The sequence below is a fragment of the Aspergillus thermomutatus genome (genome assembly GCF_002237265.1).
Source record: "Aspergillus thermomutatus strain HMR AF 39 chromosome Unknown NODE_63, whole genome shotgun sequence".
NCBI classification, from domain to species: Eukaryota; Fungi; Ascomycota; class Eurotiomycetes; order Eurotiales; family Aspergillaceae; genus Aspergillus; species Aspergillus thermomutatus.
In genome coordinates, this window is record NW_020798112.1 from 27,297 (window position 1) to 49,300 (window position 22,004).

Genomic DNA, 22,004 nt, shown 5'->3' on the forward strand with positions numbered 1-22,004 from the left:
CGATTCGGGTAGAGTGGGTACTTCTGACGGTTCTCCATCGTAGAGCTCATCAGCTGGTTCTTGTTCTGAGGGTCATCCAACCATCAGCATATCTGATTGCTTATCAAAGCAGCAAGGACTGACCAGGAACGGGTCTACAGCTCCTCGTGGCTACCTTTGGTGGATTCATCCTCGATCTCTCCACTCTTGACGATCTTGACGGTCTGCGCAGGCTTGTCGCCAGGGCCCTTGGGCACATCCTCGATCTGTTCCACGATTTCGTAGCCCTCAAGGACCTCACCAAAAACAACGTGGCGACCATCCAGCCATCTATCAGAACATGAGATGTCAGTACGCTGTTCGTATAGATCGGCAAGTAAATCACGGAAAGAAAACTTACGGAGTAGCAACGGTGGTAATGAAGAACTGAGAGCCGTTGGTATCCTTGCCAGCGTTTGCCATGCCTGATATAGTTAGAGAACGGCGACATTCAAGTCAATGGCTCAAGGAGTGTCGTACTCAGAAGTCCCTTGCGGGTGTGCCTAAGCTTGAAGTTCTCATCCTTGAATTTCTCGCCGTAGATCGACTTCCCACCAGTACCTACATGTCAAATACTGTCAGCGCATGCGCTGTTGCCAATTGATATGCAGAACTCACCATCGCCGCGGGTGAAGTCACCGCCCTGAATCATGAAGTTCTTGATGACACGGTGGAAGGTAGAGCCCTCATAACCGAAGCCCTTCTCACCGGTAGCGAGAGCGCTGTGTTACATTAAGTATCGGTCGATAAAAAAAATTCAATTGATTGAACAATCGTACCGGAAGTTCTCAGCTGTCTGAACCCAGGCCGTTCCATTAGTGTCCCGTCCAGACCTCAGAAGCAGTGCTGGTGACTAGGGCGATTACCTACCTTAGGGACAGTCTTGCCGTACAATCCAAGCACAATTCTGCCCAAAGGCTTGTCTCCATGCTCAATGTCAAAGAAAACCTATGCAATCAATTGTGAGATGCGTATATCAGTATGCAGGAAACTTGCTAACCTTGCTTGTGATCTTTGGGCCTCGTGGCTCCTTAGTCTCCTCGGCGTGGACCAGAGCGAGTCCAACCGCGAAGACCAGGAAGAAGGACAAAAAGAGGTTTTTGAAGTTCATAGTTGCTCACAGTTGCCGGTACGAGTGGATTTCAGGCTATAACTGTGAGAAAGCTGTGAGATAGATCCAGAGAACTGAAGGAGGACGAGGCCAGCTTGCACTTATCCATAGCGTGCGGAGATGCCAAGACGTTTTCAATAAACAAGCTGCGTATTTTTCAAGATGATTTGCCGTAAGTCTGCTGAAATGTGGACCCAAATATGCGAAATATACAACAAGACCAAGCGTCTAGTACAGGAATGCGTAAGTATCCAATTGATTTGCAAAGTTAACTCGGAGAAATGTTTTTGCAGTCTAATTTCTTCCGCTTCCCGGAGATCAACTGCGATCAATGACAGCAGTCCAGCGCAACTGAGAGAGGAACCGGTACTAGAAGCTGCAGATTCCAGCTAATTAACCAAGATGGTATTGCCCAATTTCTTTTCACAGCAATGATGCATGCTCACCGTAATCTAGGTCTTCATTCTGGGTGTGAATTTCCCCGAGCGGAATCTCGTCAAGGCAAGCGCATCTCTATCCCAAGACTCAGACCCGGCGGCCAAATATCCGTTTGTTCATACAGCCTTAACGTGATCCTGACGGTTAACACAGAAATCAATCGAGACGTTCTTCGGCGTTGGTCCCCTGGCTTCTGCACGCCTCCTTGCCCGCTTCCACATCCACCCTACATGCAAGGTCGGCGAGCTTGCGAACAAGCAGGTTCTGGACCTCACGGCTGCTTTATCCGACATGAAGATTGAGAATGATCTCCGGAGACAGATTCTCGATGATATCAAGCGGTTGAAGGAGTCGGGGTCGTACCGGGGAAGACGCCATGCGCTGGGATTACCGGTTCGGGGACAGAGAACGAGGACACAGGTGGGTTGCCCTTTTACCTTTGGGGTTTAATTACAGACGTTTTTGCATCGTGCTATGGTTTGAAAACAGAGAAGAGTGTATACTGACGAGAACCACAGATTTCGACTGCTGTCAAGCTCAACCGTATGGAAAGAAGATTGTGATTCTGATATGATGGCTGCTATACTTCAAGGCATGGAAATGGCGTTATGCTCGTTTGGCTCTTATGTAGTTTTGAAATTTCTATATCCATGTATCATATTACAGGCAGGAGGACGCGAATCCAAAAGCAGATCAGCTCTTCTCTGATTTCTCTCCGTTATGTGCTCTTTCATCTCTACAGAACAAATCTGATGGTGTCTAAATCAGTCATGACATCCAAAACCATGCTTGTATATTGAAACGAGACAAGACAATAACTCCAACTTTTCGTACTCCACTAAGAAACCAAAAGAATATGTGCGATACATATTATGCCGACAGTACGCCTTCGCCCCGGTTGATCTGAATCCTCTTATCCTCTCCCGCACTGACGATGCCGACTGTCTTGTCCCAGCAAACGCTGAAGACCTTGACACCTTCCCCTCCGACGCGCTTGGTATCAGACTTTCCTTGCTCCTCCAGACTCTTCCGTGTGATAGAGTAGACACTCTCGCCGACGACACCGTCTTTATCAGTCTTCGTGGCACGGATATCCCAGATGCGACATGTGCCGTCGTGGCTTCCGCTGATCAAACCATATGTGCTGTGAGGGTCACGAGCCAGCGAGACGACGGCGTTCGTGTGACCCCGCAGTGTCATGGTGGAGATTGTCGTCGCTGATGTGCGGGGGTCAATGAGGGTAATGTGGCGCGCGGATGTTCCCGCAGCGAGCAGGTTGAGCTCCGGAAGATGCTCAAGGGAAAGAAGCGAGTGAGATGTCGTCCGGGTGTCCACCAGGGTAGCAGTGACAAGGTCCCATGTGCGCAGTGAGTGGTCCCAAGAAGCCGAGTACCCAACCGTCGAGTCCTTGGCATCGAAGATAGCAGCCGATACGGGCGCGGTGTGCGAGGACAAAAGTGCCAATGGCCCTCGCTGGGGGACGGTCACGGAAGAGTTCAGCTTTCTCCTCTTAGAGCTCCTCGATGCGGCCGATAGCAGCAGGTTCTCTGGCGCGGCGGGAGCGTCCGATTTCTTGGTCGACCAGAAGCCGACATTATGATCTGAGGAGGCGGATAGTATACGGTTCGAGGGCGCGTGCACGGCCAGAGAGTTAATGCCAGACTTGTGTCCGTACAGCTCGAGCTGAGGAGCTATTGTGCCCGAGAACCCTCCTTCACTCTCAGAATATTTCCATAGACGTACTGTACGATCGAGGCCTGCCGATACAATCTGGTTCGGAGTAACGAATTTGGCCGCCTTGATGGATGCCGTATGCCCCCCATCGGCGGCGGCTGGGGAAGTCGCAACAATCTGAGAAGACATGTTCCACACTCGAAGCAATCCATCGTAGCTGCCAGAAAGAATCTTCTCTTGGCCTTGAGAAATTGTTGCTGATGCCCAGGTGGCAGCGGGAGAGGTTGCAGAGAGCACATCAGTCGAGCTAACCCAGTCATCATGCTGGAAGGATGCGATGTGCAGCGGGGGAATCAATGCTCTGACATATTCAATCTCCAAAGTCGTCTCCGCAGAGATACCGTTGGCGGTTAGATATTCATCAATCGAAGTCCGCAGAAATGTACCGTTGATCAGAAATTCGAATGGGATCGGTTTGTCGCTACCAAGAAGGTTGTTCACCAATGTCGAAAGCGCATATCGTCGCAGACCTTGTAGTAGCAGACGTGTCAGTCATGCGACAATTTATTCGAATGCTATTAGAAGGGGATGACCTACTTGTAGGAACTAGGATTGGTCCAGCGTTATCTGGCAGCGCAATATCTTCTTGTTTGCTGGTGAGCTGCACGCGGACCTGTCGCTGGGCAGCAGACGAGGCCGCAGTAGCATCGAAATCTGAGCCGTCATTCATATCGGAATTTCGGAGGATATCTATCTCAAAAGAGGCGTGTCTGAAAATTCTCGTCGATATAAAATCTTGCTGCCGTCGACCGTTGAGTGAGGAAAAAAATACGGTGGCCGATGCGGCCAGTTGCGCAGTGCGCGGAGTTTGGCCGCTCCTCCCGTTCAGCCAATTTGGAGAAAATAGTGAAACACAATCGTATCAGCATTGATCAGGACTCTTTTGTGCTATATTTTACAATATGTAACTATATACAGCTGACCGATGGAGGTCTCTATCCCCGAGACTGTCTTCTAATGTCTGCAATCGCCTTCCGTCGGTAATCAGACTCTGCAAAGAGAGCTTTGATCAGATCAACCACCTCCTCCGCTGAAAATTCGAGCCGGAGCTCTCCTTCTGACCAAAGGAATTTGATGTCGGCAAGAGAGCTCTCCAGAATGTTGATCAGGTATTGAAACTTTAGCCAGTTGCGCACGTACACTGCGGTCATTGGCACACGCTCAATACCCTCAGTGGCCCCTGGCATAAACAAGTCCTCCAATTGAGAGACCTGATTACAGAAAGACACTAGGCGTTGGGACTGAGCTTCCGAGATATCACCCAAATCCTCGATATCAATGATAATCTTGTTGATGACGGAGGATACCAACGATCCAATCGATTGAAGAAGCGCAGAATGTGACAAGATCGGTTGCCATTCCTTGTAAACATCACGGATTCTGTCAACAGTGGCACCTATTGCATTTTCGCACTCCCCAAGGAACGGCTGTTCTGAACACTGACTGAATCCCTGGGCGCCATCCAGTAAGTCGGTGACTATGGTGCGTTGAGTCTGCATCTCCTTGCTATAAGCGAGCTTGCCGAACTTTTCAAGTGCATCCAAATCTGGACTGAGACGCGAAAGCTCATGTTCCTCAACCATCGTCCGGAGCTGCTCGACGAGGTACAAGCTGTCGTTATACAAGTACATTTGCCCAGCATTGAGTTTGAGACTGTAAAATGAAGGTGCCGTGGCCTTGAACATAGCCAGGATCAACGTTGGAAGTGCAAGAAGACCAGCTCCAGAAGAGACAATACGTGTATGGTTGTGTCTAAGTCGTTGTAAGCGCATGTACAGATCATAAGTCATTGTCAACTTACCCCGGTTGTGAGATGGCCTCCGAATCCCTGACCTGCTGTCGAACAATTGCCATGATGGAGTCCGGAATATCCGTAATAGTGTAGTGTTCTTTCAAGGTAACTTCCCGGGGCGCATGATGTCCGATGCCTCTTCCAATTACAGGCGTCGCCTTATCAGTCTCCTGGGCTGGCTGGTTTTCAACACGTGCATCTCCGTCTTCATCGTCGCCCCAGCCCCATGCATCTGCATCATCGTCGTCAGCGGATGCTGAGATATCGGGTTTGGTCTCCACTATGCCCTCCTTCGTGTCGTCGTCAAGACCCCAAGCGGTGACATCATCCTCATCTTCTTGGATTCCTGAGGAGATCCCCTTGGACTCATCCCCGTTGTCGTCGTCCCAACTAGCATCCCAATCGTCCGAAGTGGCATTTTCTAACAGTACTTCATCTGCTTGAGATACTTCTTCCTTTTCAACCCTTTCTACTTGCTTTGTTAACCCCTGACTCCCCGCAAGAACCTTACGAACTTGATCGAGGGAGTCAGCTCGCCGCCTGGTAAGCCAAAGGCGGGGTGCTTGGCTCACCCAAGACACAAGTTCTTCCTGGCCGTGCCATCCAAGTGTCTCAATTGTCCGAGCAAATTCCAGCACACTATCCAGGGTCGCTTCAAAGTCAGCGAGGCCTACAAGATCTGTAGGGATCGCAGATGAAAGCCAAGATGATATGATTTTGGAGGACAGAGCTGGTACAAAAGTGTTCGAGAAGGAATCTGAAATAGACGAAGGCAGACATTGTCGTAGAAAACCTAAGACATTGGAGACACGATCGAGAAGCTGCGGAGCAGTGGTTGTGGATGGTTCGGGCTCCACGTGAATCGAGCCTTCTGTAACACAAATCAGACGGCTATAGTCGTCGAGACTAGGAAGCAAGATCGGTTCCACTATCGCTAACAGAAGATCCTTCTGGAGTTTGTCGTTTGCTGGGACAAGCAGGTCCAATCGACCCATGGCAGCTATTGTATCATCCAGCAAGGCACCTATTCACCGTTAGATTTGAATCATATAGCACCTCCTCTAGATGCAACTTACAGTCATTTTTGGCGACCTGGAAACTGCCAGCCTGTCTGTCAACCTTCAGTAGGTCGTTCCAGCGAGCGCGGAGATCCTCCGCGATCTGCTTTCTCAGGTCGGCGACATTCTGCACCAGGATGTTTTTTACGTTGGTGTTGGCGAAGAGACTATCCTTTTGTGCAGTGTCTTCCACCGCGTCCACCGTGTCAATGGCGGCCATGATACGGCCTTCCGCAAGGTCCGTCCGTCCTGCATTGAGTCGTTGGCAAAGCCCTTGTACCTCCTCAAGGGTCCTAGTCACGGCCTGATTGAAAGCAATCTCTGTTTGAATCAATCGAACTTTCGCAGAGGCGTCTTCGACCTTCAGCTGCAAGGGCCGAGTGTTCTCGTGCTGCGCAACAATCTCACGCGCCGTAAGCCTGGATCGCTCAATATCTGCATGAAGCTGTTTGGCCTGTGAAATCCAACCGTCGGCATCAAAGTCATTCTCTCGACTCAATGAGTTTATTTCAGCCTTGTGGAAAGTAGAGACATTAGCATTTTGGGGACTTCACATTGCGGGTATTGAGCACATACTTCGACCTGCTCCCTTGCATTCGATATAAGCGCCAGTTCTTTAGCAAGAGCCGACGTAGGAAACGTCGATGATACAACATCTTCTGAGCCCGGATAAGTGCCCTCCGTGACGAAATTCAGTACCGACTGGCAAATCTTCTGCTCCGACGCCTGCGGAGACATCTTCAAGATAGTTGCTCTAAGTATCTGAGCTTGTGCTGAAATAAAGCCCAGAGGCAATCTCACAGCTCTGACTGGGTGATACAATGCCCGCAGGACTTGACAATATATCCTGGGCAGGAAAGCTATGAGCTTCGGTCCTGGTAGTAGCTGGAAGAAGCTTCAAGCGACCTTGCTGTTCATAATAACAACAATCCCCGCCATGTGACTTCACCGTCAGATTCACCGCCTTAGCTGGATAAGCTGAAGAAGCCTCACCACGAGCTGTCCTCTACATAAACTAGTGGATGGGATTTCGAATAATTTGCAGATTAGCACTGAGGACGTCTTTTGATGCTGTAAAATTGCTGGGGCCTCAGCCATACGCGCTTGTTTGACGCTGTCTCTTGAGATACTTTGGTGCTACTATTGGCATGGTTGCTCTTTAAGGAACGGGACCCAAACTCCACTCTCAAAGGAATCTCAAGTTCGACGACAACTAGCTCATTTCCCCCCTGAAACAGCAGCGTCGGCGCCGTTTACTCCGTCGTGTTGTCTCGGCTTTTCCAGCGAGGCCTGAGTCGGGCGTATCCTACTCGATCTATGTGAGTACAGTACAGTCGTTGTCTCTACCGAGCACAAACGGAGAATAAAAAGATTCTCTGTCCCGCGTTTTATCGACGTCAATGCCGCTTCGAAGCGTGTGCTATCCATAGCGTCATAAGAGTCCACGTCCAACGTGTTCTTCGCAGCGTTATACAAGCCAGCCGCTCTTTTTTGGTTGTTTTTTGTGTTTCTGTTACCTGGATGCCAGTCATGGGATGGGTGCAGCTCCCGTTTCTTTCCTTGAATCAGCCATTCCTTTACTGTTTCCCGACGACAGACGTTGCTCATACATCAAAAGGTCTCTGAATTACTGACTTTGTACTAGATTGTCTCAACGAGACTTGTTCGGCAGTATTTGGAACATCGGAAACTGGAAAGAGTTTCCGTTCATGTCGTACGGCAATATGTCATCCTCTAGCCAGAAGACTCACTTTAAATTACTCCAGAGGTTCAAGCCTGACTACTCGCCGAGCGAGTTCATTCAATATGAATCCGAGAGGACCGGCATGAGAGTAGTGGTCATTGATCAGAAAGGCCCCAAGGTGACTGGGTATTTTGTCCTTGCCACAGAGATTCTGGATGATTCGGGTGCCCCTCACACTCTGGAACACCTGTGTTTCATGGGATCGCGCAATTATAGATACAAGGGATTCTTAGATAAGCTTGCTACGCGAGTGTATTCTAACACAAACGCCTGGACAGCCACGGATCACACAGCCTACACGCTGGATACAGCGGGCTGGGAGGGGTTTTCTCATATCTTGCCTGTCTATCTGGAGCATGTGATTGCACCTACTCTGACAGATGAAGGCTGCTACACAGAAGTGCACCACATAGACGGTTCCGGTAACGACGCAGGAGTCGTATACTCGGAGATGCAAGGAGTGCAAAACAACGCCGCTGAACTGATTGACTTGACGGCTCGACGGCTGATGTACCCGCCTGGCGTAGGCTTTCGTTATGAGACTGGAGGCATGATGGAGCAGCTTCGTGTCCTCAGCGCGGAGAGGATTCGCGCGTTTCATCGTGAGATGTACCAACCTCGTAACCTGTGTCTGATCATCACGGGTGAGGTGGACCATGACAATATGCTAGAAACGCTTGACAAATTCGAAGACACTATCCTGGATGTCATTCCAAGTCCTGACTCGCCATTCAGACGACCATGGGTAGATTCCAAGCAAGCTCCTCCATTGGAGACATCGATTGTGAAGACTGTGGAGTTCCCCGAGGAGGACGAATCTTTTGGTGAAATAGAAATCAGGTTTTTGGGTCCCGATTGCACTGATCCCGTACAAAGTGAGTCTTCCCCCCGTCTTCATCCTTTTTGTGATTCATCGCTTATATGTACAAGCCGGTGCTCTTAACGTCGCACTTTTGTACCTGGCTGGGTCGTCGGCTTCTCTTTTAGAGAACGTTCTTGTGGAAAAGGAACAGCTTGCCAGTGCTGTCTACTATGCTACCGAAGATCATCCAAGTGTCGAAATCCGATTCACCCTGACCAGTGTTGAAACCGCCAAGCTCGCCCAGGTAGAGAAACGATTCTTCGAGGTTCTCCAGGACGCTATGAAGAAGGACCTGGACATGAAGTATCTGAAAGAATGCATCGACCGACAAAAGCGGACTTGGAAGTTTTCCACTGAGAACTCTGCTTCTTCTTTGGCAGAGTATGTCATTTCTGATTTTCTTTTCGGAAAGAAAGATGGCTCAACGCTGCTGGACGTTGCAACCCTGCAAGAGTACGACGTTTTGGAGAAGTGGAGTGAGGATGAATGGCGTAATTTCATCAAGAAGTGGCTTTCGGATGCACCCCATGTCACTATACTTGGTGTGCCATCATTGAAGATGTCTGAAACCTTGAAGAAAGAGGAAGAGGCCAGAGTTGCAGCTCAGAAGAAGCGACTCGGACCCGAGGGCCTGAAGGAATTGGCCGACAAACTGGAGAAGGCAAAGGCTGAAAATGATAAAGAGATTCCTCAAGAGATGCTGGAAAAGTTCAAGATTCCTGGTACTGAATCTATCCATTTCGTGGAGACAACGACGGCCCGATCCGGCTCTGCCTTGAGAGCCGGACGCGCGGATAACAAGATTCAGGAGTTGGTGGATGCTGATGGCTCGGAGCTGCCACTATTCATCCATTTTGAACATATACCTAGTAGCTTCGTCCAGCTTTCACTTCTTATCTCGGCTCAGTCGGTGCCAGTCCACCTTCGTCCCCTTCTGTCCGTGTATACGGAGGCGTTCTTCAACCTACCCGTTCAACGGGATGGGCAGACGATCAATTTCGAACAAGTTGTGGTTGAATTGGAAAGGGATACTGTTGGCTATTCGATGGAGGGTGCAAGAAGCCTGGGCAATTCGGAGATGTTGCGCATCTCCTTCCAGGTTGAAATAGAAAAGTATAGCAGTGCAATTGCCTGGCTTGAGGAGCTCTCCTGGAACTCAGTCTTTGATGTGGAGAGACTGCGCGCGATCACCAGTCGGCTCCTTGCTGATGTGCCCGACGCCAAGCGTAGTGGTGATGACATGCTGGCAGCTGTGCATGTCATGGTTCACTACGCGGCTGAATCCATTGTGCGGGCGCGGAGCACCTTGGTCAAGGCGCGGTATCTTAAGCGGATCAAGCGACAATTGGCTGAGCAACCCGAGGCCGTTGTTGCTCGCATGGAAGAGATCAGACAAGCTCTTTTCAAGTTTGAGAACATGCGAGTTTTGGTCATCGCAGACATTGACAAATTACCCAACCCAGTTTCGTCCTGGAAGCCGTTTGCTGAGCGACTCGGTGATGTGACCCCTCTGAAGCCCGTCACCGTCCGCAGGGACTTGCTGAGCGAGGCAGGTCGCAACCTTGGTGGAAAGTCGTATGTGGTTCCGATGCCGACGATTGACTCGTCCTTTGCCTACGCAACAGCTCGGGGTCTTGACTCGTACGATCACCCCAAGCTCCCCGCTCTGCTGGTTGCCATTGCGTATATGAACGCCGTCGAGGGTCCTCTTTGGGTTGCCGTCCGTGGCAAGGGCTTGGCTTACGGTACGAACTTCGCCTATAATATCGACACCGGCTTTGTGAACTTTGATGTATATCGGTCACCGAATGCACACAAGGCATTCGAGTCTAGTAAACAGATTGTCGAAGACCACCTCTCCGGTGCAATCCCCTTCGACCCCTTGATGTTAGAGGGGGCTATCAGCAGCATTGTTGTCAGCTTCGCCAACGAGCAGTCGACCGTCGCCAGTGCGGCGCAAGGCAGCTTCATTCGTCAGGTCATTCGCAACTTGCCCAGCGACTACAAGGAAAAGACGCTCAAACAAGTGCGGGTCACTAGTGTTGAAGACGTCAAGGCAGCCTTGCGCGAAATCATCCTGCCGTTGTTCGCTCCGGACAAGGCGAACCTTGTTGTCACCTGTGCGCCTGTGCTTGAAGAGGTAAGAGTTCCCTTGCATGCGTAGAATAGTGCTTTGTGAGCTTCAGATACTCACTCTCGATATAGACAATCAAACAAGGCCTCGAAGCGACTGGTTTCACTCCTGTGGTGCAGCCACTGAAGGACTTTGAAGATGACTATGGATTGAAAAATGATGGCGACGAAGACGAAGAATCCGAAGACGAAGATGAAGACGATGACGACGACGATGAAGATGATGAATCCGAATCTGGCTCGGAGGATGAAGAAGGATCTGATGATAACGAGTGATGCAAGTTATGATGACATCGGGTGAGGCATCGTGCGATCGGATGTATACCTCACGGCCTAGACAAGAGATTTACTTTCACTATATTAGACATGACAGGTGTTCCTCCTCCATTGTACAAGAACAGCATGAAGAGACAAAATCTGACACATTATTAAGCGACATCGGACGGAACACTTGGACTTTTCGAGCCTTCTGAACAGCAATACTGATACATCATGCAAATTGGACGAAGAGGCCCTGAATCGCATGCAATTCAACGTATATTAACCCCCAGCCAATAGCACAGTATCTGCTGTTTTAGTTGTCTCACTAGGCGCAAACTCGATCAAATCACTCCATACTGCCAGTTGTGATTGGAGCCGATGGTGCAGTAAGCGCTGGGGTGTGCAGGATAGCTGCGCCGCACAATATAACTAGTTTAATGTCGATCGTGAGATAACTAACGGCCCCAATCTCAAGTAGTGACACAGCCAACATGATTTCTTTCCCATGAGCAATCCTTCTAACTCATCTCTCGCTGTGATCAGCCGTTGATGGGTTATTCAAGGGGAAATCCGAAACAACCTTGACGATATACTCGTTTAATTCCATGTCATAGCTCTCTAAGTTTGAGTACTATAGAAATCGCTTCGAGTCAGCAGTCGGTCAACGCTGATGATTGATGCAATGCTACGGCTAGCAGCGATGACAGCCAGATGGTTGTTACTTCGTCGCCTAGTCAATGTCAGCTTCGTTATTCTCGCATTGCTTTCGACGGTCCCCTCCGCCTCAGCGACGAATTGCTATACGCCTGACGGAACGATATCGAACGATCGTCCATGCAACGCGTCAGCCTCGGCCAGTGTCTGCTGTACACAGGGCTTCCTCTGCACTTCCAACCAGCTCTGCCAGCCCGCAGGCTGGTGGGATGGCTCCGAGGCAATCCCCTTCAGTTCATCAGAGGGACCTGTACGGACAAAACGTGGGCTGCGCCTGAATGCCAGGGACACTGTGTTGCAGGTGAGCCTCAAGTCACAGACCACTAATTGACTATGTTCACTCAATTCGAACTCTTTCTGCAGAAAGTCCCTCTGGTGGAGAATGGGTGATGCGATGCGGGAATACCACCAACAACTACTGCTGCTCTGCAGATGACTGCTGTACCAAGGCCTCGTACTTGAAATTCACCCTAGACGAACCCACCATCACTGCGACGGCGGGTGTAGAACCTACCTCAACGGCGACAACCACGACAGAGTCCTCCAGGGAAACTTCCACGGCATCAACAAGCAAAGGGACGTCGACAACATCGTCGACAACATCGTCGATAACACCAGCCCCCACCACGAGCGCAGCCGCAAACTCAAACCATTCGCACAGTTCAGGGTCAGACTCGACGACAACCATAGCGATCGGCGTCGGTGTCGGTGTCGGAGCAGGCGTTGTCATCGTAGGATGTCTGCTCGCGCTGTTTCTGGTGCGCTTGCGCCGGAAGAAGCGACTCGCAGCAGAGCAGAATAATTCCGCCTTCTTGCCGGGGTCTCAGAATGGCCCCTTCGGTGTCTATCCTCCGGTGGCTCGACCCCAGCAATATCCTTCAGAGCTGGACTCGCAGCAGCAGCAGCCGGCTGTGGCGGAGCTGGATGGTGTCCACACGGGGAAGTACGAGGTGCGGTGAGGCTGAGATAGGAGTGGCGTTTACATCTGCAGATTCCATCTTCCCGATTTTAGCATTTATACCCGAAGTACCTTTGATATATATATATATATATCAGAAGAATATTCACCCTGATGGAAATAAGAGTTTGCGCTGTTATCATGAAATAAGTGCCGGTATCGATCATCTGTGTTGCTTCCATTTCCTGTATATAAAAGATTTTAATGTTGATGGCTTCTTCGGTCCAGATCGTGGCCCTGGAATGACAGACCCTATTCATAAGCGACGCAAACCGAAGTATAATGCAAGGACCTGATAACTGTATGTATATGGTACATGTAGAAAAAGCATCTTGTCCCAGCGAACACAAGATGCACACCAGCTATCCCATCGATCTAAATCACCCCAGTGATCGGAATAGCTATCCCGTTCCTCTCAACCACGAAGAACACAGGAATAATCCTGATAAGCCCAGAAAGAATCGAGACGGCATCATCTTCATATCCATCGACACTCGATATCCAACCAGGCAAAGCCAAGTGGATTCCGTACAATTCTCTCAAAGTTCTTTACCACCGCAAAAAGCAAACCCACTACCAACTCAGCGACTTCCGTCCCTTCTCTCTCCGGTGCTGGAGAACCTTCCTCCCTCCCCTCGACCGCAGCCGCGCAAGGAACCCATGACGACGTTTCTGCACTCTTCGCGAGGGATTGTAGGTAGCACGTCTACCGGCCAGCGACGCACTGGCGGAGAAAGACCGAGTCTGTTGCGTCAGACCGAATGACAGCGAAGAGGCGGATGTGAGAGATGTGCGGAATGAGGGGAGACTCTGTGTCAACGGGGTCGGCTGTGAACGGAGGGCGGATGAAAACGTGCGGAGTGGTGTTGATAGGGAGGTGGTGAGGGTCTGAGTCGGGAGTCTGTTGCGTTGGTTGTCAACTTAGAGTCCCCGTCTGATATGACAGCTGGCAGAATTTCTCGAGAGTCGAAAGTATACTTCGACAGAATTGACAGGACGTACCTGAACGACTGGGAGCGCATTGTATTTCGCAGCGCGGAGGGCACGGCTCTACACTGGAAGCAGAGCATGTCGAAGTTTCACAAGGACTGAACAATTAAGGAGTTTGTGATCGCCCTCTTCCAGAAATGTATTGATTGGATCGCTGAATATTGCGGAGATGGTGATGGTCTCTGAGTCTGAGGCTATCGGACATTGACCAACAGTTGAGGCGGACGAAAATTGAACCTCCGGCGCGGCGGACGCACGGACCAGCAGATTTCTTTTCAATTTGATGCTTCAAGATTTCATGGTCAGACCTTCATTCCTGTCGCTTTGGCTACACTCAATTTCTCCAGAGTTCATTCTATACAAAGAATCATCCACCCAGGACCACCGGGACATACGCTCATCAATCGCGCTAAGCCACCAAACTTCTCCCTCAACCATTCACTTGCGACACTTCCATTGCAAACTAATTCGATCTACATTCCACGAAATCAACCGAGCAGGCAACAAGCCTCAAAAGACCCAGAATGGCAACTCAAGGCCCCTCCCCTCTTCCTCCAACAACCATCCTCTCCTCAAAACCCATCTCCCAATCCGCCGCCCACGACTTCCTCGCCGCCTATCTCGACCGCGCCGCCACAGATCCAGCCCTGCAACCCAACGCTAGCATCAGCGAGCACGGCCCCATCTCCCGTACCACAGCTGCAGCGCCAAATCTCATCCTGCATAACCTGAAGCGCGTCCAGGCCGGATTGGCTGGCGAGGTTCTGGGCCGTGATTTGACTCTGGCGAAGATCAATGCCGGTGAGGCGCTGCAGGGTGAGAACGGCGATAATGTCGAGTGGGAGGATCCGACCAAGCATGAGCAGGTGGCCGCTGATGATGCGATGGATGACGATGAGGAGGAGATGCGAGGTGAAGATGACGAGGAGCAAGAGCAGCAGCTTGAGAGGGTAGAGGTTGAGGCTGACGAACATGTCGTGGACAAGGAGGAGCGGAAGAGGAAGAAGAAGGAGCGCCGGTTGGCCGAGAAGAGAGCTAAAGCCAAGGGCGCGGAGGCATAGATCGAATCCGGCTGGAAGCTTCACTTGGGTTACTTGCATTGCTCTGCTGATGGATTTTCGGTTCAATTGGTTGGTTCTCAAAGTACAGGACCCGTATCTTGCTATTGGCGTTTGTTTTTGGATGATATTACATCACACAGGGTATGGAGTTTGCTGTTATACTAGAATCAAAATCGACCTTTGCTCTACAACCAACAGACACCTTTTTGCCCCAGCCGCCACCTAACACCGTGAACGGAACGAAAAAGGAGAGAAAGGACTTATATCGAAGAGAATCGGTTGTGTTCAAAGCTCCCGGTCAGCAGCCTTGACCGGCTTTTCGCTATCTTCCGTCTTCACGTCGGTGACCTTTCCTCCCTGCCAGCCAAGCGCCTTGAGTCGCTCGGATAGGATGGGGTGAGAGTAGTGGTAACTGGCATACATCCAGTCAGCGTCCATGGTGCTCAAATTCTGGATCTGAAGCTTGAGAAGGGACGCGGCAAGCTGTTCGGAATACCCGAGCTTCACGGCGAAGGCATCTGTGGCGCGGTCAGCTTCTGTTTCTAAAGAAGTACAAGAGGACAGGAATCATACCAGCTTGGAACTCGAACTTGCGGCTGAGAATGTTCATCAAGAGCTTGACGACAGCATCCATGGGAGCCAGAGCATCTGAGAACAGGAGGAATCCAATCATGATGGGCATTTCCTGGTGGAAGCCAAATGATTGATACAGGGACTTGTTGTTCACAAAAACCGAGAATAGGGCGAAAATATAGAACATGTGAGACTATAACATGGACCATTAGCCTTCTTCTGTGCACTTTGGTGTTTTTTATAAGGTCGCGATATCAAGAAGAAGTTCAGTAAACACATACCTGAGCAATAGCAAAGAGCTTAGTAGTGTGACCGAGGCTCCAGTGACCAAGTTCGTGACTCAAGACGGCGACGACTTCCTCAGTCTCGCTCTTCTCAATCAGAGTATCATAGATGACAATGTGTTTTTTCCACGGCAGTCCGTAGAAGTACGCGTTGCTGTGAGCACTGCGCTTGCTGCCGTCGATGACATACAGTTCGTGGAGAGGGAATTCGAGCTTGCGGGCGAGGTTTTCAACGCCGGTCTTCAATTCGCCAGGTTCTAGAGGTGAGAGCTTGTTGAACAGTGGCAGGATGACAATGGGGTAGATGGTGATAGCGAAGATCTGAACAAAGACACCAAAGAGCCACAGGTAGTAGAAGAACGAATTGCCAGTCTTCTGGACGATCTTAAGCACGGCACTGATGATCGGGGTTCCCAACACGATTCCCAGCATCTGACCCTTGAGCATGTCGGTAACCCAGAGCTTGAGCGTCTGCTTGTTAAAGCCAAACTTCTCCTCTAGAACGAAGGTATTGTAGTATGAAATGGGCAAGGACAGGACGGTGCTGATCAGGTTGAAACCGAAGATGAACAGGAGCGTCTGGGTAATTTCACCCTGGAACCGAGAGGGGAAGTACCGCGTTAGCAAGAGACCGCTCAGTCCCCAAAGCTTGGGGAGGACATCGCCGTAGATGAATGCAAGATTCTGGATTTGACCGTAAAGACCTGAGATGAAACCGAACTTGGCTTTTGCGCGACCATATGCCTGTAGACAAGGACGGACACGTCAGACCTGTGATCTTGATAATAGCAATATTCCCATCTCCGATCCCATCTTGAAATGCTTACCTGACTCTGATCAAAGACTTTCTGTGACACTTCATTCTCCAACACCTTGGGTGGCTTTGTCCGCTGCAACACCTTGTATTGTCGGAAGGACAAGAATCCTTCGAGAATGAATTGACCTAAAGAGAATCCCACGAGAACATTCTTCCACGGAAAGAGCGGGCGGTCCAGAAGACGCGCAAGTTGCTATAGAGGGCAGAATCGTTCGGTCAGAACAACATCAACAGACCATCGTCAGGTGGCTACGAAGGGACGAATGCAGAGAGCTTACCTCGAGGATATACATGGCTGAAAATTCAGCACAACAACAGGCGGTTCAAACAAAGCGCTGTGTTGTTGACCTGTTGTTTGTAGCCTAGTGGTGTTGACAGATGCAAGTACTCCCGCTCGATGGATGGTGATGTCTTAGTCAAAAGCCACTTAGTGCAAACTGGCCGCATCTCCAGCTGACAGAACAAAGAATGTTCGACCGCATATTTTTCAGAACATGAACGAATGTGATCTTTGAGATCTAGAATCATAACTGGATTGATAGTCTATTCTGTATATAGTATCGCATATTTAGCTTTGGCCATATGGGACTCTTTCCCATCCTGTTCCCTTAATACTTCATCGTCTACCTGGCACACCATCTACATATGTACTCCACAGTAGGAGACAAAGCAACAAATATATAGAAGAAAATAGAAAGTTTTCACATAAGAACAGCTTCATAACACACATCACAGAAGTAGTGGCACTTCATCAACGTGACTCATTCTTTTATGCGCCCATGTCTCAACCAAAACAGACGGCCTCTAGCCTTTTAAGAACCCCTCAAGTACGGCCGTCTCTGCATATCGTAATCCACCTCCTCAGAGCTCCAACGGCTGGAAGAGACGAACATCGGAGCTTCCTGTGTTCTCTAGACTGGAGTGAATCCCGACGCTCTTCGTGATCTCGAGTCATCAACTTTTTCTTTTCTGCTGCTTCCACCGCCTAGATCTGCTGGCGAAGAATCGGGGAATGCGAATGAGCTGGGACCCCAAATGTCTCCCTCAACAATTTCACGAGCGGGTTGACCTAATTGATCTGACAAGGGAATCTTGTCTAGTTCAGAATGGGCTCAAGAGTGTTACCACTGTAACAAATTAGTCCTATAAAACCATAACAACGATGGCTAGTCAGGGTGACTTACGCGACAATATTGGCCCATCCGATCAGACGCCAATGCTTGTCGATTCTCCGGCTGATAGCAATCTTCTCTCCAATCTCTGTACAAGCCGGGCTGGTCAAGCTGAGCTTGGCAGCATCAGCCTTCACACCCATAACCTTAGCACCAGTGGCCGTAGAGCCGATGTTAACCATGAGGACCTCGTTCTTGGTGAGCTTGGCGACCTTGGCCTGCTTGCCATCGGCAGTCTTGACACCGAGCAGGCGACGCAGCAGGAAGTAGTTGACCTCCAGTTCAGTGTAGATGGCCGGCAAACGGCCACGGTGACCTAGGACGAAACCGACGAGACGATCGGCACGGCACAGGGTAGGGTCGACACGAGTTCCGACACCAATCAAACCACCAGGAACAGCGAACTTCAGATCGTTGTGCTCAGCGAAGAGCGAGACGACACGGGAGAAGATGGGGCGGCATTGGATCTTGCCGTTCTCGTCCTTGGTAACGAGACCGGGGCGAATCTCAATCTCGTCGTTCAGCTTCAGCACACCAGTCAGGATAGAGCCACCTGCAACACCACCCTTCAACTCATCGATCTCCGCACCGGGCTTGTTGACGTCGAAGGAACGGATGACAATCATGTGAGGGGAAGCAGTGAAGTCACGGACTGGAACCGGGATGTGCGAAACAAGGTATTCGTTGACAGCGTCAATGTTGTACTTGAGCTGAGCGGAGATGGGAATGATAGGAGAGCCATCGGCAACAGTACCACGAATGAACTTCAGGATCGATTGGTAATGTTGCAGAGCACCGTCTTCCCTCATCAAGTCAACCTTGTTCTGCAGAATGATGATATGGCTGAGCTTCATGATCTCAATAGCCGCCAAGTGCTCCGAAGTCTGGGGCTGGGGGCAAGCTTCGTTTCCGGCAATCAGCAGAAGGGCGGCGTCCATGACGGCGGCACCTGACAACATGGTACTCATAAGAATATCGTGCCCAGGGCAGTCAACGAACCTGTGAGTAGTGAGGATTAGCTATTAGTCCCCCTCGACACGCGAAGGCAAACTCGATCTACTTACGAGACATGTCTCAGCAATCTGTAACGACCTGTGCATCCTTCTCTCTCACATGGAGGGTCGACTTCCTTCTCACTCTTGTAACTCTTGAAGCACGTCGGGCGAGGGCACTCAGGGTTGTCGCACTTGTAGATCTTCGCGTTGGCATAACCAAGCTTGATGGTAATGTTCCGCTCCAACTCGTTCTTGAATCGGACAGTCTGCACCTCCGAAATAGCCTTCACCACAGTCGACTTGCCATGAGCGACGTGTCCGATAGTACCGATGTTGATTGTGGCCTGGCGCGCGATAATCTCGGGCGACAGAGGCGTCAGTGTCGACAAATCGAGAGTCTCTGGGTTGGGCTGCTCGGGCAGTTCTGGACGCTTCGGCTGAGGAACAGGCACAGAGCCTTTCTTCATCGCAGACTTGAGGGGCTTCTCTTCCAGATCAAGAGGCTCCTGTTCTTCAATGTCATACTGGCCGTTCGCCGCATCCAGCATGGGGGAGCCAGGCTGCGATTCATCGTCGGTAAAATCGCCGTTGGTAGCCATGATTGCGATAATAACCCTTTGATATTCACGGACAGAGAGATAGAGAACCTAGGGGTTTAAGGAAGGGGTTAGTCCGAGAGTGGAGGGGTGATTATCAAGGGTTCCGTTGTTGGATGAAATTTGCTTGCTAGGAAAACGGAGGCGATATGATACCAGTGGGGTTCTGATTTGTGTAGTGGAGTGTGAGTGGGCGGTGGGAGCCTCTTTCGTGCCCTGTGGGCTGCTAACTGGGTTGACCTGATACAGTCAATCAAGAACAGGTCGATCTATAAACTTAAGGGAATTTTGAGGTATTCTTTTCTCTTGCATGAAATTCATGGATATAATGGTTCTGATGGAGGAACAAAGTTAGTTGATCCTTTTATCTCACTGAGCTTAAACACCTGTTCACTCTCTTCAATGCCACACTTGAATGACTCACATCAACCAGTAAAAGAATCAAGCATGAATTAACCATCATGATAGCATCCTGTATGATACGATACAGCCTTGATGTTTGGGCCAGTCATTCTAGGAAATCAGTTGAACAAATTATGTTGCTTTCAGTGATTTACATACGGTGGTCTATGAGCACATGGTCGGGTATATAGCACAATATATCACTGGAAGTTATGTACATTCATTCTTCGTCACTCCCCTCGCTGGTCTCCTCTTCTTCTTCTTTCTCAATCTCATCTTCCGAGCCCTCTTCGAAGTCATCAAGCGTTGAGGGGTCCTCTGGGGGTAGCATGATGAAAGCCCTGAGGCAGGTTATCCGATTCCCTGTCTCATAGACGTTCAAGAGTTTTCCAACCTGCAGGTTCTCTGATCCTTTGCCCTTGTCGTCAGAATTCTTCGGCTTCTCCTTCGTATCACGAATGAGATTCTTCCCGTGCACCATCCACACGCGCACAACACCCTCGCTGTTCCCGGTAACCACAAGGAGATCGCCCTTCTGTACCGTGGACTCCTCTCCTACATTCAAGATCTCGAAATCCTTGACTCTGCCAGGAAAGCCAGATGCTCTGCCACCGAGCTCAGCAACGGCCTCAGCGTAAGGAATTGGAGATTCGTCGTCATCTGCAGCCTTTTGTAACCTCTTAGTTGAGTAGAATATGATTCTGCCATCCTCTGTGGAGACAGCAAGCAGCTCCTCGCCGTCTTCCGCAGAGGGGTCAAGAGCGATGTATTTCATCTGATGCACCTTGCTTCGTGGGCTTGGTAGCACCCTGCAAACGGGCGTTGAATCCTACAAATGATTAGACTTGCTCGCGCAGATTCAGAAGGTCGACAGGAATACTCACTATCCCGAAGACGACGGCTCCCCATTCAAATGCAACGGCGAACTCTTCACCCTTTGGGTTCCATTCAATCTTTCTGCCCTCCCCAGTGCTCCAGCGACCTTCCTTCACACTCTGCAGAATTTCCTTGCTAAAGTTCAACACCCCAGCCTTCTTTCCTGTCACCAAATTCCAGAGTCTCATGCACTTTTCTCCTCTACCGACAGAGAGCATGAGCTTCATACTGGGATGCACTGCGAAATCGTTGACTCCCGAGGGAGCGCCTCCGGGCGGTGCGGTATCACCACTTGGTCTCCCCTGGACTTTGGGACGAGGGGCCTTGATAGTGGAGACAACTGTCCAGTCGCGGGTCTTCGTGACAGAAATGGTATTATCCTCCGCAGCAGCCAATAACTTGGAGCGTGAAGGGAAATGTAAGGCGGAAATATAGGCACTGTGGTGTAGAAGAGAGCCAAGTTCTCGGTTTTTCGGGTTCTCGAGGACTTTATTTCCAGCCAGAGTCGGAACTGTTGGATAATGCTCAGTCACCGCTGGAGGAGCGGCAGACAGCGAGTAGAGATTAATTCGCTCATCTGTGCCTCCACTGGCCAAGATGACTTTGGGTGGTTCAGTAGAATCTTTCTTTGGCACCGGAGACAAAGCAAGGCAACGGATAGCAGAAGCATGAGCTTCGAACAGGAAAGTATCAACGAATTGAACTAGATTTTTGTCGGTTTCGGCTTCATGAGAATCTGCAGATTTGAAGCAGACTGGAGAAATAGCAGCAGTAAAGCCATGTAGCACACGCTCATAAGAGCCAGTGACTATCTGCAAAGTGACCGCAGGACTGGCCGCATCAGCCGAGAAGACATTTTGAGCTGTGGATGGCTTGACAACTTTTGCCGCTTTCGGAGAAGTTTGGGTATCCTTGGAAGACTGTTCTCTCTTGCGCTTGGCCATGACTGTGTTTATCCAGTGATTTCTTCAAACAATGTGTCTTAAGTGTTCGAATATCAACAGTTCAACGCTCTATAATTTTGCAGAACGGGTAACTTTTTTTTCTGCCAGACTTATCGCAGTCTTAGGCGGTGACAGATGGAGGCGGCCTTGATGCCTGTGGCGCAGTCACTAAATCTGAATGCGGTCATCCACTCTGATGTTGGTGGCCTTGAAGCCTGAGGCTGCAACAACACCCCTGATCTCATTACTGACTTACATACTTTTTTGTTGCTTGGTCTTGCCCCTACCCAAACGCCATTAACAAGACTGTTCCCGGCACCCTTTCATACCTAACACTTGCCTCCCCCATCACCAAGCAGTAACCAGAATCAACCAACCAAACTCACCTGTACTACCCGTTCAGAAGTTTCATCACCACACCCCAAAAATCCCTTCAACGGTGAAATCTTCGCGTCTCAATTTTTCTGCATC

At 50.1% G+C, this 22,004-nt stretch overlaps 8 protein-coding genes across 8 annotated transcripts; 2 read left to right on the forward strand and 6 right to left on the reverse strand.

Moving 5' to 3' along the window:
• Positions 1 to 134: 134 nt before the first annotated feature.
• On the reverse strand, positions 135 to 1,129 carry CPR2 (peptidylprolyl isomerase; the record flags this gene model as incomplete). The annotated part of the gene is made up of 7 exons (XM_026757443.1): positions 135 to 309; positions 380 to 443; positions 499 to 579; positions 637 to 740; positions 798 to 814; positions 889 to 966; positions 1,019 to 1,129. The coding sequence occupies 7 exons, from the start codon at positions 1,127 to 1,129 to the stop codon at positions 135 to 137; spliced, it is 630 nt and encodes a 209-aa protein (XP_026615538.1).
• A 1,308-nt stretch (positions 1,130 to 2,437) lies between these two features.
• Positions 2,438 to 3,971, reverse strand: YTM1 (WD repeat WDR12/YTM1 family ribosome biogenesis protein; the record flags this gene model as incomplete). The annotated part of the gene is made up of 2 exons (XM_026757656.1): positions 2,438 to 3,771; positions 3,839 to 3,971. The coding sequence occupies 2 exons, from the start codon at positions 3,969 to 3,971 to the stop codon at positions 2,438 to 2,440; spliced, it is 1,467 nt and encodes a 488-aa protein (XP_026615539.1).
• A 3,715-nt stretch (positions 3,972 to 7,686) lies between these two features.
• On the forward strand, positions 7,687 to 12,824 carry CDV56_104559 (putative zinc metalloprotease; the record flags this gene model as incomplete). Its single annotated transcript, XM_026758178.1, has 5 exons — positions 7,687 to 7,733; positions 7,797 to 8,770; positions 8,826 to 10,897; positions 11,789 to 12,166; positions 12,315 to 12,824. 5 exons carry the CDS (start codon positions 7,687 to 7,689, stop codon positions 12,822 to 12,824), a joined length of 3,981 nt encoding a protein of 1,326 aa, XP_026615540.1.
• Positions 12,825 to 13,396: 572 nt separating this feature from the next.
• Positions 13,397 to 13,845, reverse strand: CDV56_105039 (mitochondrial 54S ribosomal protein bL34m; the record flags this gene model as incomplete). The annotated part of the gene is made up of 2 exons (XM_026758658.1): positions 13,397 to 13,724; positions 13,826 to 13,845. 2 exons carry the CDS (start codon positions 13,843 to 13,845, stop codon positions 13,397 to 13,399), a joined length of 348 nt encoding a protein of 115 aa, XP_026615541.1.
• Positions 13,846 to 14,337: 492 nt separating this feature from the next.
• CDV56_105099 (uncharacterized protein) lies at positions 14,338 to 14,874 on the forward strand (the record flags this gene model as incomplete). The annotated part of the gene is made up of 1 exon (XM_026758718.1): positions 14,338 to 14,874. The coding sequence occupies one exon, from the start codon at positions 14,338 to 14,340 to the stop codon at positions 14,872 to 14,874; it is 537 nt and encodes a 178-aa protein (XP_026615542.1).
• Positions 14,875 to 15,159: 285 nt separating this feature from the next.
• On the reverse strand, positions 15,160 to 16,841 carry CDV56_105168 (zinc metalloprotease; the record flags this gene model as incomplete). Its single annotated transcript, XM_026758787.1, has 5 exons — positions 15,160 to 15,392; positions 15,448 to 15,640; positions 15,729 to 16,475; positions 16,559 to 16,741; positions 16,827 to 16,841. The coding sequence occupies 5 exons, from the start codon at positions 16,839 to 16,841 to the stop codon at positions 15,160 to 15,162; spliced, it is 1,371 nt and encodes a 456-aa protein (XP_026615543.1).
• Positions 16,842 to 17,644: 803 nt separating this feature from the next.
• GCD11 (translation initiation factor eIF2 subunit gamma) lies at positions 17,645 to 19,314 on the reverse strand (the record flags this gene model as incomplete). The annotated part of the gene is made up of 3 exons (XM_026758987.1): positions 17,645 to 17,675; positions 17,733 to 18,719; positions 18,785 to 19,314. 3 exons carry the CDS (start codon positions 19,312 to 19,314, stop codon positions 17,645 to 17,647), a joined length of 1,548 nt encoding a protein of 515 aa, XP_026615544.1.
• Positions 19,315 to 19,933: 619 nt separating this feature from the next.
• Positions 19,934 to 21,533, reverse strand: CDV56_105542 (putative 60S ribosome biogenesis protein Mak11; the record flags this gene model as incomplete). Its single annotated transcript, XM_026759161.1, has 2 exons — positions 19,934 to 20,542; positions 20,598 to 21,533. The coding sequence occupies 2 exons, from the start codon at positions 21,531 to 21,533 to the stop codon at positions 19,934 to 19,936; spliced, it is 1,545 nt and encodes a 514-aa protein (XP_026615545.1).
• Positions 21,534 to 22,004: the final 471 nt, after the last annotated feature.